Raw genomic sequence first — 13,545 nt, forward strand, 5'->3', positions numbered from 1 at the left:
CACTTTACGGGCGTGTTAGTGTGATAAATGTTCCTCCTGATAGGGCATTGGTTGTTCACAGTTTATATCCGCTCTTATTAGCTTATGGGCCAGTTAAAAACTGCTCTTTGGAGACCCACAGGCCCCATTTAAATTTTTCTTGTTCATCTCCAGGTGTTGTGTTTTCACTTGGACCCTTTGAAGAGTGCCCACGGATGGATTTTTGCACGCTGTCTGCTTGGCTGCAGGGCAATTGAAGATCAATTTTCTGTGGTTGGGCTTATTTGCTTGTGTAAAATATATATTGTTACAAAGACAATCTGGATGTGTATTTGATCTTGCTTTGTAGTTTGAAAAAGTCATTGTTGAAGGTTGAAGATCTTTTTTTTTTTTTTTCCTTCTTAAAATAAGACATCCTAGGTGTTTAAGTGTGCTTCGTATTTATATTCATTCCACTTCCTTGGTGTTTTGATGTTGTTTTTCATTGTAAATTTGCTTAAGTAATCTTTTGTAGAGTAATTTCATAACATGCACACACTGTGGTTTTACATTGAGGTGCTCGTGATCTGCAACTCATTAACTTTGCTGTCTGGGAAGTTAGTGTAGCATGTGGCATTTTCTCTCGCTTTATCTTGACATATCGTCAGTTTTGTTCTTGTAAACGATGTTAGCAGAACATTTCCAAGGATTCTCTCCATGCCCAGTATGACTTTTTTCCATGTCCAATATGCTAAATCTTCTCTTAGGGACCTTAAGGATAGATTCTGGAGTTTGTGTCATTCTATCAGGGTCAACCCGATATGACCTCCAGGGTCACCAAAGGGACATAACAGTTTTCTAGGTTTCAACTCAAAATGGCCATTCATGGCAGCACTACCATTGCAGGGTGAGTTTGTTGTTATATGTGTCTGGGTAAGATCCTCTGCATTTGCTTAATGCTCCTTATGATGCACGTCTCCTCTTGGCTTTATAGCAAGAGGAGGTGCCAGATTGAAGGAATGGGCATTCTGTCTCAGAACTAGGACACACCATGGTCCAAACCTCTCCCTCTTCCTTCTCCCTTCCTTGGCTGTTGAAGAGAATGTAAAGCGTCAACTGGCTCAGGTGTGAACAACAGCCTTGTTCTGATGTTGGGGTGCCTCCTTTATCTATGGAGTCATGGACTCTTCCAAGATGGACTCCCTTTCTCATTATCCAGAGATAAGTTACTGTGGAGATTTTTCTAGCGAATTTCATTGTGATCAGATATTCAAGGATACAAGTTAGCTTGCTGGCCTCAAATGGTGTAGATGAGTCCCTAAAAGCCAAATAACTTGGAAAATCTTACATATTTGAACATTTATATGTATATCTATCTCAGTCCAATGTATGACAGCTTCCCTTAGAAGATTAAGTTTATTCTGGGCATGGCCATAGTTGGCAAAATTATTTGGATCCTGGTGAGATGTGACTTTACAGGCTTTCACTTCATAGAATGCCTAAGTGCAGGGGGACCTTTAATGGCTTTGCATTATATAAACATTGGGAAGCAGGTAAGGAGATGTGTGCTAGAAAGCATCCTCCAACCTAATGAAAGTTGCATGGTATTGTATTATTACTTCTTCTCTTTTTAGCTGGAGTGTAGGCTTTTATGATAGGTCAAGAGAACTAAAATAGGAAAGAAAAAAAAAAGAATTGTCTTTAATTAGTGTGGCTCAAGGTAGGGAAAGAGGTGACACACTGCAGTATTTAGACATTCAGTATGTGTTCCATTTTTGTTTGGTGGCGTTTTGATTGATTATTTATTCTTTTGGCTAAACATATGAGACTTGAGTTTAATTGAATTTCCAAGCCAACTCTCCAGGCCCTTGTCTCATAAAGTGTATTCAGAGAGGCACTGCAGACCCCAAGGAGAGGTGACCATGTGAGTTTGACAGTCTGCAAGGAGAGGGGAGTGAAGACTGATTTTGAGTTTGGGTAGGTAGTTGAAATTCCCAAGTAAAAGAGAATCCCTTTCCATGTACTTTTCTGAGCTAGTTTAGATGACAGAGTCTCACTCCCCCACCCAACCCCCTTTACTGCTCTTACGGGTTTTCCTCCTTTCCCCAGGACAAGTCAAAAACTTGAGGCTTCTCTACAATGAAAATGGATCGTGTCCCATCCCGTCCTGTCACCGTGCTTTCTATCAAAGCAACACTAATTATAAAAATTGAACATAAATTTGGACTGTTTAATAGGTTTGGGTTTAATTTTGCCTCAGTGGGAAGACACTCGATTAAAAGAATCTTTTTTTTCCTTCCCTCCTCCTCCCCCCTTTTTCTTTTGGTGGAACAGTTAGTAAGGGCGGAGGAAATTGATTTGAGTGTCACAAAGGACATTTCTGACAGGAACGCATTCTAAAATGATTCAGGGCATCTGTTTCTCTTGCAGATGCCCGGCACTGCTGAGAGCTGAACCAAAATTAAACTGTTTCACGTGTCCGCTCAGAACCTGGTCACAAGTTACATCCCAGTTGCTTGGTTGGAATTTTTTAATGTTTTGTGAACTTCCTCCCCTAATTTACGAAACAAGTTTTCACTCAAAGTGACCATTTGTTCTGGATGCCAATATGTCACGGGCAAAATTGATTTAGCTTGAGCGTTATTTGTTTCTGTCTGGTCACTTTGCCTCCTTACAGTCTGTATTTCAGCACTGAAAGGAAACCCTGCTTACAGTCTGTATTTTAGCACTTCTGGCAGGGTTTGTGGATGACTGCTAGATGGCTGTTTTTATGACTGTTCTCTTCCCCTGGTGCTGTGTCTGTCATACAAGCTGGCTCCAGGAAGCCCAATGATAATAGTTCCTAAGCACAGGAATTATGTACCCATGTACCCTGCGTTTGCTACCATATCCATGGCATCCAGCAGAGTACCTGGGAGGCACTTAAAACAAATCTTTCATAGATGAGTGGGGAATGAACACTTGCCGCATGATCATACTGTAGTCTTATACTCTTGACTCTGACTACTCACTTGTCTACCCTGCTCATGTTTCTTGGAAATTAGTAAGGCTCACTTGTATCAATTATAGTGAGGCATGTCCTTTGAAGTTGAAGGGCAGGGCAATTACTTTGTGTGTGTGAACTTTTTACATTCATAGAAGAAATAATTTACTGGGGATGAGAAAGAAAAGTGACTATGTTGATGCATAATAGGGACCTGAGCTCATTAACTTAATTACTTAGTGGTTCCTGACAATGCTTTTCTCCCCAGTGTTCAACCACTTACCTTTCCACAGTATTTACCGATGACTTTTGATTAGGGAATCCAGAGGAGAATGGCTTCTATTCCTGCCCTTCCCTGTGCTTACAGGTTCAAAACCAGCTGAGGGTAGTGGTGGTGTTTGTGGGGGTATCCTGGGTTCAGTGGACTCACTTGGTTGATCATATAGATAAACTGATCATTCCATGATCAGTCAGTTAAAGACATTATCCATAATATTGTTACCCATACTCTTGAATCTTTATTAGTAATTCTGAGACCATATCAGAGAGGCTAGAAAGCTTAAAATTTGCAGTAAGTGGAACATTTAGAAATTTATTTAATAGTCTAGGGTGGGTGTTCCAGGTCAGTGGATAGCCTGGCTCCAGTGACATAGGCTAATGGTGGCTCTGCTACCTTCCACATGTAGCTTCTAGAATCCTGGCGGTCCTACAATTTCAGCTCCTTGGAAGGGGGAAAGAGAAAGTGGAGGAGGAACAGCCTGCTCTTCACGCACCAAGCTAGGATTGGCACGTGTCACTTCTCACTCTGGAAAGAGCTTGGCCAGCTGGTCAACTAGCTGTAGGGGAGGCTGGGAAATGCAGAGTGGCAGGCCAGCCCAGTACCAGGCTGCAAGAAAAAAGATCGCAATTTCTTGGACCGTAGGCTTTTCCTAACCAGTCTGCTGCCTGGCAGCTTTGTTTTGACAAGTCCCACAGTTAATTTTAGACTTTAGATGAAAGCTAATACTATTTACAATGATCATTTCCCCCTTTAGTTTCTTAGGGCCCAAGCTATTTGTAAAGATGTTTCTAACAACTGGCTTACCTCCTTTGGTTAACATCAAGAGCTCTGTACTTTGTACACATGCATTTTTACACTGTGAAATTGTCATGTCAGTCTTTCTGACGAATACTTGCCATTTTCCAACATTTAAATATTGGAACTCTTGCTTGCTTCATTTCCTTTTTCTTTTTTCTTCCCTCCCTTCTTTAGGAAGCATGGTGGGATAGGGACATTTTGGTATGTTTATAATTCTATTCTGTTCTTTTGGGAAGATACTGTACATACTGCTGACATGCTAATCATTACTCAGGAAAATCCAGAAAGCATAATCACTATTTTCGGCAAATATTATCATATAATATATACAGATGGTCACGGCCTAATGTAAAATTGGGTTTCCATTCAGGATCTTTGTTTGGAAACAGTTCTTGAGTTGACATGAGAAATTGCTGCCAGTCTTACTGCTTTTGGTTCTTCTAGCATATTTCCTCCAAGGACCCACGGCATACTCTCCCCTACCTTGATTCAATTTTAGAGGCAATGTCTGATTTTCTGCTCACACTGTTTAGAGAAATGAGACTCCCAACATCTCCTGATGCTTTCGAATAAGCTGTGTCTAGGTCTTTGAGACCTCTAAACATGTGTTTAGGCTGAATTTGGTCCCCTTCTACTTTACCATGAGCAAAAGGTTGGTAGTGTTCTTACTGCACAATTAGTGCTATTGTTAAGATAGGATTTAAGTGATAGTCATCTGACTTTGTATTAGTACAACCAGACAATTTTTGTTTTGTGCAGACACAAACCACCTTTGGTTTGACTTTTGGTGAAAGAGGGGCAAGAAATAAGTTACACATAGTCTAAGCCACAGTCAGTAGGTACTCTTTATGTAGAAGGTAGTTTCATTTTTTAAATACACTATTCTCTGATCTTGTTGCTATAGTATTGATACTAGATAAAGTCAGAGTAGGTATTTTTTGAAGTGTTTTTCTGAATGTGATTCACTATAATCCCTGTCCTGTGATTTCAACTATATTGAGACTACTATTAATGGATTCATACATTTTATTTTTTTATTCATACATTTTTTATGTAGCACTCGGTCCTCCAGTGATCAAAACATGAGATGCTTGAGTATTCATTTGCTTGCTAAAGATGGTGGGGAGAAAATACACCTATCCCATAGTAATATTAATCTGTTTTCAATGTCTTGTGAATGTGCTTAATGTCTAGGGCATTTTAATGTGGAGTAACCAAAACCCAGAGTCTTAAAATTTAAATGAAGTAGCATTGGAGCAAGAAACAATGTTTTTTCCTGACAGTTAACCAATTACCACCTTACCTTGCTCACTTCTTAGAGCATCTGGTGTGGCTGTCACTGTGTTGTCCCATGGTTCTATAATTCATTGTTTCCATTTTGTCTTCCATTCTAGACTATGTGCTTTTTGCAGGTTAGGGAACATATTCTATTCAAGTTTGCATAACACATCTCCTCTGTAAATGGTTTTTGAATGAATTAAAGGACAAAAATATATCTTAGGGAACCTAGGTGGGCTCAGTCGGCTGTGCAACTGCCCTCGGCTCAGCTCATATCTCAAGGTCTTGGGATTGAGCTCCACGTTGGGCTCCCTGCTTACTAGGGTGTCTGCTTCTCCCTCTCTTTCTTCCCCTACCTGCTCATTCCTGTGCACTCTCTAAAGTAAATAAATGAAATCTTTTTAAAAAAATCTTTCTTTTTAGTAGGGATAGTATTTCCCTACTTGTGCCAGTAGGTGTAAACTAATCTGAAGACACACCCTCAAAGTTTGGAAAAGCTGTTGTGTTTTCTGTAAATAGGGCATCTTTTCGTTGACCATTCTCTGCTCATCTGATTATTTAATCTTAAAAATCAAGAGAAAATACACACCAGGGATATGGGTCTAAAATGATGAAACTGTTGGCCTATTTACCTCATTGTGAAAAGAGAAACTTTTCATGAGGTAAGGGGGGGATTTTCTCCTGTGAGATGGGTCTGAACTCACTGGCCACCTCCTTACCCACCCTGAGCCTCTTCACTCCTCTGGGAAACTGAAATGGTAATGGGATGTCCCTCACCAGCGCCGCTGTGAGGACTGAGCGAGAGGCTTTAGCCCACTGGCTCACTTAGTAAGCTCCTGACAAATGTTAGCCTAACAGATGATGATGATGATTATGGTTTGTTCTTTCCTTTAGAGGTGTTCTTTGACTAAATATTTAAAATTTCTATTACCTATTTGTTGTTGTTTTACCCCATCATGCTTTTAAATAAAACTGGTTCCACAGAAAGCATTGGGCGGCATCCTCCATCACTGTGAATAGGGCTTAGGGAAAGTTGGGTGTCGTTCTACACAGTCATGGAAAACAGGCTATAATAAGATCATCTTTCTCCCTGCTTTATAGAGGTGTCATATCATGAATTGGTTCAACTATGTAAAGTGGCACTTGTTTGTTTTTCCAGCGTATAATGCATGTAACTAATAGAATCCCCTGCTATCAGATGGTTCTGAAAGCTTGCTCAAAGCACAGCAAAATGATAAGATGCCACAGACTTTTTGTGTTACCTACAATATCCCTTTTCTTTCATTTTATTTTTATTTTTTTCTTTCATTTTAAAGAGTAGATTTCTAGGTCAGAAACTGAAATGTGTTCAAGGAATTCCCCCCCCCCCCCCCCCCCCGCCAAACCTTTTATTGAAGGGAGTACTTTGTAGTTTTTCCAAGAGCTGGTGAGGTGGCCACTGCAATCCCACCTCACTTATTTGGAGGCAATGTATCAGATAACCTCAGCTACCGAGAACATACCTGAAGAGTAGGAAAAAGGTCTCTTGAGCTGCCATAAAATATGTCTGAGTATTTGCTTCAAAATTTAGGCAGATGACTCAGAAGCCCCCAGGGTTTTATCAAAACCAAATTATTTCTTAATTTTATAATCCTATAGAATCTGTACAGGTTTCTTTTCTTAGTTCTCTTTTCTCCAACCCCCCACACATTCGAGGCAGAAAACTTGAGGTTTGACAGGTACAGAGTAGAGGGGGTTGGAATCAAAGGTACAGGATCAAGGAGCCTCAAGTAGTATGAAAAGTTCACTGATGTCCCTGAGGAAGATGCCTGTGTGACCCGAATGAGCAATACAGGTGAAATTCTTTTCATTTTATTCTGTTTGGGAAGGCAGATACTATAAAACTTCTAGAACATTGTCATCAATAAAATTTAAGAAAGAAACCATGATTATATGGAATGCTTCACCATGGGTCCAGATATGGGAATTCGTTCTTTTCTCTGGCATGATCTTCAACTAACCATGGAGTTCCTGGGGCATACATCTTAGCTTTTTCATTTTGAATGTTTTCTCCTTTGCCTTTCCCCATTGTGCATATGTGATTCTTCTCATGTTTTGCCTTAAAGGAATTCAAAATAAACGTTTAGAGAGAAAAGAAACTTCAGGTGTCTTGAGTATTGAATTTATCAATACTAAGCTGTCTTGTTTTTTGTTTTGTTTTAACCCTCCATTAATGCTCTCACTCCAAGTACTAGACAATAACAACAGCCACCAAAAGCAACTGTATCAGCATTTATTTCCCTCCCTTAGCTGTGTTTGTAAACTTAAGGCTAGGTTCTGCAGAGTATCACTAGAATCCTGCACCATACTGTTCTCATAGAAAGTGCTCACTAAACCTCAAAGCAATAGTTGGAGATAGATACTATTTTTATCTCCATTTACAGATGGGAGTTTGGAAGGTGAGAGAAATTGAGTGGCTTGCCTCCAGTCATACTACCGGAGGGGAGAACCAGAGCTAATATTGGCTCTTGGTCCATGGTGCCAACTCTGGTAGCTGGGAAGCTCACATGAGCTTGGTATTCCTGGATCCCTGATTCCACTTCTTTGTAATGTATAAGCATTGAATTCCTGTTTCTTAATTGACAAAAAGTTAAAAAAAGAAAAAAAAGGACTGATTGGAATCCTTTATTAAACCTCTTTGGTTGATTGAATTGGCATAACTGTCTAGCTCAAAGAAAATGAACTATTTTAGAAAGCACAGAGATTTCATGATCCCCTCCCCCCGCCCCCATTCACCTACTCTTTTATTTTTTTTAGTTTGACAGAATTCTTAGGTTGTATACTGAAAAGCCTATGGGTTAAAGCTAATCTGTATGTTTAAAATGATGCATTGACAATCCTTCTTTTGCTTTTCCTTTTTTTAACTTTTTAGAGGGTTGACAACTTTAAAAGAAATGGCATGTTTCTTTAACCCCAAGAACATTTTATTTAAATTTAGTCACTGGTTTGGAGAAAGAATAAACAGAACCTTCACTTAAATGTTCCCGTGTCTTAGAAGAATGAATGGGTAGTGATATGATTTATAGCTGGCGTAAGAATAAAGAAGATAAAAGAAAATTGAAACCCAAAATTATTGGTTTCAGCAGAGTATTTCTGATTTAATTCTGAACTGTGAATACAGTTTACGCTTTGCTTAAATTTTTCTTGCCAGGTTGTGGAAGCAAATCTCTACCTTTTGTATAACATGCAGCTTAATTGAATGCTCATTGTCTATATAGATAACTTAAACCGTATTTACATCTGGCACTGTGCCTCAATATCTGTTGATTGAATAAATAGAAGAATGAATGAATGAAACTCATTTGAAAAGGAAGACATTGATATGTTAGCATTTATATCATGTGAAGTGGGTATATTTTTATAAAAGTTAGTGATAAAAGGAATAGTGCAAACTCCTAAAAAGCTTTTGGTGCCGTGGACACCAGCACCTTGCTACAAAAAAATCCAGGCATGAACAGTGGAATAGGTCAGGTTAATGAATTCCCCCTAAGAATCTAATATTTTCCCAGGGGCCCCAAGGGTCAGCTTTGTATTGAATGCAGATTATCTTTCATGGTGTTCATTTAAATGCTTTGTAACATATTTAGTAATTGAAAACAGAGATTTCAATTGAACAATGGTTTCACTTTCTGTTTATATGAGTGCATTTACTGTTGTTTACGACTTACCCCTTCTCATGTCTGAATTTCAACCATGGGTTTCCCAAAGCTTAGTTCTAGAAAACAGTTGGATTTTTTCACCTTATCACACAATGTTTGGCTCCAGAGTATTGAAAACCTTCTGTTATGATGTTTAAAACTGTCACCTGTTAATAAAAACCTTCTTGTGGGTTTAAAAATACACATTCTTTGTGTTTTTTTTTTTATAGTAATCATGGGAGAAGGTCACACAGACTTATTTCATGGAGGTTGCCCACTGAGCAAAACCTTTTTTTTCTGTTTCTCTTTATGAATTTGAGTTATTTGAATCTTTCCAACAGTAGCAGATCTTCATTCTTCGGGATAATTGGATTTATTTTAAACCAGCCCAGAATCATTTGGAATCACTTTATTAAGGTGGACATCGCACTTAGGGCTTCTAAAAAAAAAAAAAAAGAAGAAAGAAAAAGAAACAAAGAAAATCTATGTGTAGCTCCCACTATGTGTAGGAGTGGGAATGTGATCCAGTGACTGTCATGGAAAGGAAGGGTCAAAAAGGGGGTAGCTCACACAGTAGGAGTAACAGCAGCATTACTTGGAGAAGTATATGGGCTTTCAAGAGGACTATCTTAAAGGGTAAATACACTTAAATTTTTAAGTCTATAAATTCCAGTGACTTTTCATGAAAGTTTTCTCCTCATTGATTAAAAGGCTCACCTTACACAAACTTCAAGATTTGGGTGCGATGCTAGAACAGAAAGAAGCTGGATACTTAGCACCTTGCTGGTCTTCAGTTCCTGAAGAACACAAAGGTCAGCATCAGCCTTGGCATTGGGTGATGCTAGTAACTGGGCCTCAGCATTTTATTTTTTTTTAGCTTAAATAGTTGGAAATCCACTTAAAATGTTTTTGGACTTTATTCCTTTGTGTATATGTTTTTTGCCATCTTGTCTCATTGGAAAAAGAGTAACTGCTTTCTTGGCCTTCCTACAATAGAAGGTAGTGCCGTACAAGAAACATATTTTCTGATTTGCACAATCTGGCCACCTGGGACATTTTCCCTTTTCAAGGTGCTTTTTGCAGAGAAAATGACGTTGTCAAAAAATTACTTAGGCTCTAGTTATCATACATGCTTACTTCTGCTTGACGTTTTACCAAGCAAGCATGACCAGCAAATACTTTAAGTGGGTCGGAGGCATGTCTATAACAAATATGTCAGCAATGTGAGAAATTAAATTTGTCCTCAAGTATGAAAATCCAGATTAAGAGAAATGAAAGCATTTAAAATACATGTTATAAATAATCTTGTAATGAGTGTTTGGCCTGATGACTTTAACTGTTTTATTGCAACAGCATGATGCCAGTTCTCACATTGACATTCTATCACTCAAGGAATCGTGGTGCTATTCTACATGAAGGTACTGATAGACAATTTAAGTACTTCTCATTTTGAAAAGTGAAGCACAAGTAATTAAGTGATGCATCCATAAGTTGGATACCAGGTTTTTACTGAGGCCCAGTAATGAATAAAAGTGCATTAACCAAATTAAAACTCTTGCTTGTCTATATATTGGCTATTGGTGCATCTTTGTGAATTTCATTATCGTGTAGTGGAGCCATGCTCATCAAAGAGCTTCCCCAGAAATTTCTCTTGCTTTAAAGCTTTGGTGTACTACTAAATTGGTTAGGAGAGTTCATCTTGCTGAATAATTTATGTAGGATAATCCTAATTTTCAGTGACTTGGGAATCTAGAAAACATAATAGGTCTTTTTTCCCCCAGAACTGTGTTCAATACACAAATGTTTTCTCAGTTTCCTTTCAATATCAGTGACTATGGGAATCTTCTAAAATGGTGTGCTGCTAGAGTGGATAACTATTATGTGTGTGTATCTTGTCTTTCCCCCACAGATAAACCTTGAAGTTGTGAGGTTAAGTAATACTGCTAAAAGTGATTTGATGCATAGAAAAGTGCTTCAAAATAATATGTAATTTAAATCCGGTATTACACTGCCTGAAAGTTGACATTGCATACACTTTTATTTCACTTGAAACAACTTGATCAGAACTAAATATCCTGCTATGAATGACCAGTCTGCTTCCAGCTCTAATATGAGTCACTAATAAACCATCTAGGGCACTCTTGGTGCTTCACCTCTTTGGAAGCTTTAGAATTAGGTTGTTGCCCACCACCCCCAAAAATCTGCAGTCAAGATACCAGGTTCCTATTAGCTGCAGAAAATACAAAAGGGAGGGAAACTAGTGGTGGTGGAAGGAAGGAAGTTTTAATAGAACTCGACAGACTCCTTCTTCCATTGTGGCCGGCCAATACTCTATTTATCCTTTACTTCATTGTGCTATGACTCTCCAAGCTAGAGAGGAGAGAAAAGATTGAGAATCAAAGTGTGGATAAGAAGCAGAGACCAAAAGAACAAAAAAGCAAAAGCTGACTGGAGGAAGCAGAGGACTGCAAACACAGAGAAATGAGTGCAATTTCAAAGAGAATTGGATGGACACATGTTGAATCCAGTAAGAGGAAAGTTCGTTCTGATAATGCAAACTGGGTTGAGGTCTGTATCCATAATCAGAGACTTGTCTGAGCTGGAGAGAGCCTATAAGAGGGAGTTGAGATAATCTTCTGGTCTTTCTGGGGGTTGGATGGCAGAGGAGGCTATGATCGAATTTTTTTTTTTCTTTCTGTCTCAACATCATCTCCATTAAGCACTTGTCAAGCAGTGACTTGAGGGCTCCGAGTGATTTGGATCCCTGTGCATTTCTCAGAGGTCGGTTTCTCAGATAGTTGAATGAATTCTCATTTCACCACGTGAGCTTCGGTGTCTCCTCTCTAAGTTTCTGTTCCTTGTGTGGTGAGACCATATCTGCAGTCATGGATCGCAGCACAGAGTAACAGGGGTGGATATTCCTTTCCTCTGGAGGAGAGATGGTGGGTTGGTAGGTTTTTCCCCTGTTGACGTAATTATCGCACACAGCTGTAAACACAAAGGCAGTCATCTCCTATTACCAGGTAACTTAACACCTCCAAAAACAAGGACAAAAGCTGTCTATGAAAATTGGGACTTAATAAAAGTGAAGCTTGTCACTTGTTTTGTTTGCCTTAGTGGAGTTGTGGATTTAAATATATTTGTTCGTTATTCATTTTATTAATATGTATATAGGTATGTAACAGGGATTTATCTTAGGCAGTTTTAATTCTTTGTATGTCTGAATACCTGTTTGAAGTAGGATATCCAATCAGATGATTTCTTTGATAATTCAGAGATGAAATGCATAGGTGGCGGATGTGTCATCTTTAGCACAATGTCTCCATTTAAGTGTTCTTTGAAGCCTCGAAGTTTGGACATAAGCTGTTTATTATGCCATAGTTCTAGCTAGCTCTTCCTAAAGAAAACCACCATTGAATTAACTTTTGCATAGTGTATTTCTATCAAAGCATTTGATCCTTGTTTCTGCAAGATAATCCTAAGAACTTTTTATTTTGAGAATAGAAAACCATGATGGATTTAATTCATAAAGGGAAGCTGCTGCAAGGAATGTAAATGGAAGCGCTTGATAAGGTAGGATTTCCTAGTTGCTATGGCAACCTGTGGGTCATGAGCCTGAGAAAATATAAAGTAAGTCCTGAAGCTGTGAAGATGATTATAAAATTTAACTGTCATTCTTCATTTAGAGTTGATGGCAAACATTATTTACTTAAGTTTATCTCAAGGCAAGCGAGGATCTGTTTTTAAAAATCTGAGACTCAGATCACAAATGAATCCATGTTGCACATGTCTAACATTATAAAGCACATGCAGCGTTTATTATTCTAACCAGACTATTTGTACATAATATCCCTGTAGATTTGGTCACCTTCCTATGGAAGCCAACAGTTTTCGTCTCTTGAATTCTTAATGAAAACTGTAGAATTCAGCTGTATACATTGAGTAATTTTGCAAAAACGTGTGTGCTTCCCATGCCAAAAAGAAGGCCTGGGGGATTGTGTGGGAAGGAGGCCTTTGTGCCTTCTTTTCAGGTTCAAATATAAATAGTAAACTGTTTAGGGTGGATGTGTGCCAGGAAGGGATGTTAATACAGTTGTATATGTTCAAAATATCCCAGAACCTGGAGATTAAAAAGGTTGGTTAAAATCTCTTTCATGAGTGCTTCCCCTTTTTCCTGCCAAGGGGTGGTGGTGGTGAAATCCACTTTCTCTACTACGGAAGAATGCACATAAGGTGTCAGATTCCTAAATTGAAATATGATGCTCAACCGTTCACCATGACAAAGTATCAGTTTCTCTTGCTTTATCTTTTACAGAATGTTGTTAATTTGCACTAATGACCTATGAGACCCATTGCAAATTACCCAATCTTGCAAATTAGTGAGTATGTGAACAAACACTATAAAACTATCAGATACCGCATCAAACAAATGTAGTTTATTGCAGGAAGAAAAATAGACTTGCATATTGAGAGGGAACATATTTTTACAGCCAGATAAGTGCTTCCCTTTCGTGTGCTTGCCCATCGGGGAGCGTCAACACATTATATAGTCTGTGGCATCCAATGGCTTA

The 13,545-nt window shown here is 38.7% G+C and overlaps 1 protein-coding gene across 17 annotated transcripts in view; it reads left to right on the top strand.

The window, feature by feature from the left end:
- CADM1 (cell adhesion molecule 1) overlaps window positions 1–13,545 on the top strand; it is a 325,552-nt gene that overhangs the window by 186,274 nt on the left and 125,733 nt on the right. Inside the window, exon 1 of one of the 17 annotated variants that reach the window (XM_038536076.1) lies at window positions 10,328–10,392. The exons of the other annotated variants lie outside the window; for them this stretch is intronic. Coding sequence (XP_038392004.1) covers window positions 10,329–10,392 — 64 coding nt within the window. The 5' untranslated portion in view covers window position 10,328. Of the gene's footprint in view, window positions 1–10,327; window positions 10,393–13,545 lie in introns of those variants that run through there. 17 annotated transcript variants of the gene reach the window in all.

This window comes from Canis lupus, chromosome 5 (genome assembly GCF_011100685.1).
Source record: "Canis lupus familiaris isolate Mischka breed German Shepherd chromosome 5, alternate assembly UU_Cfam_GSD_1.0, whole genome shotgun sequence".
NCBI classification, from domain to species: Eukaryota; Metazoa; Chordata; class Mammalia; order Carnivora; family Canidae; genus Canis; species Canis lupus.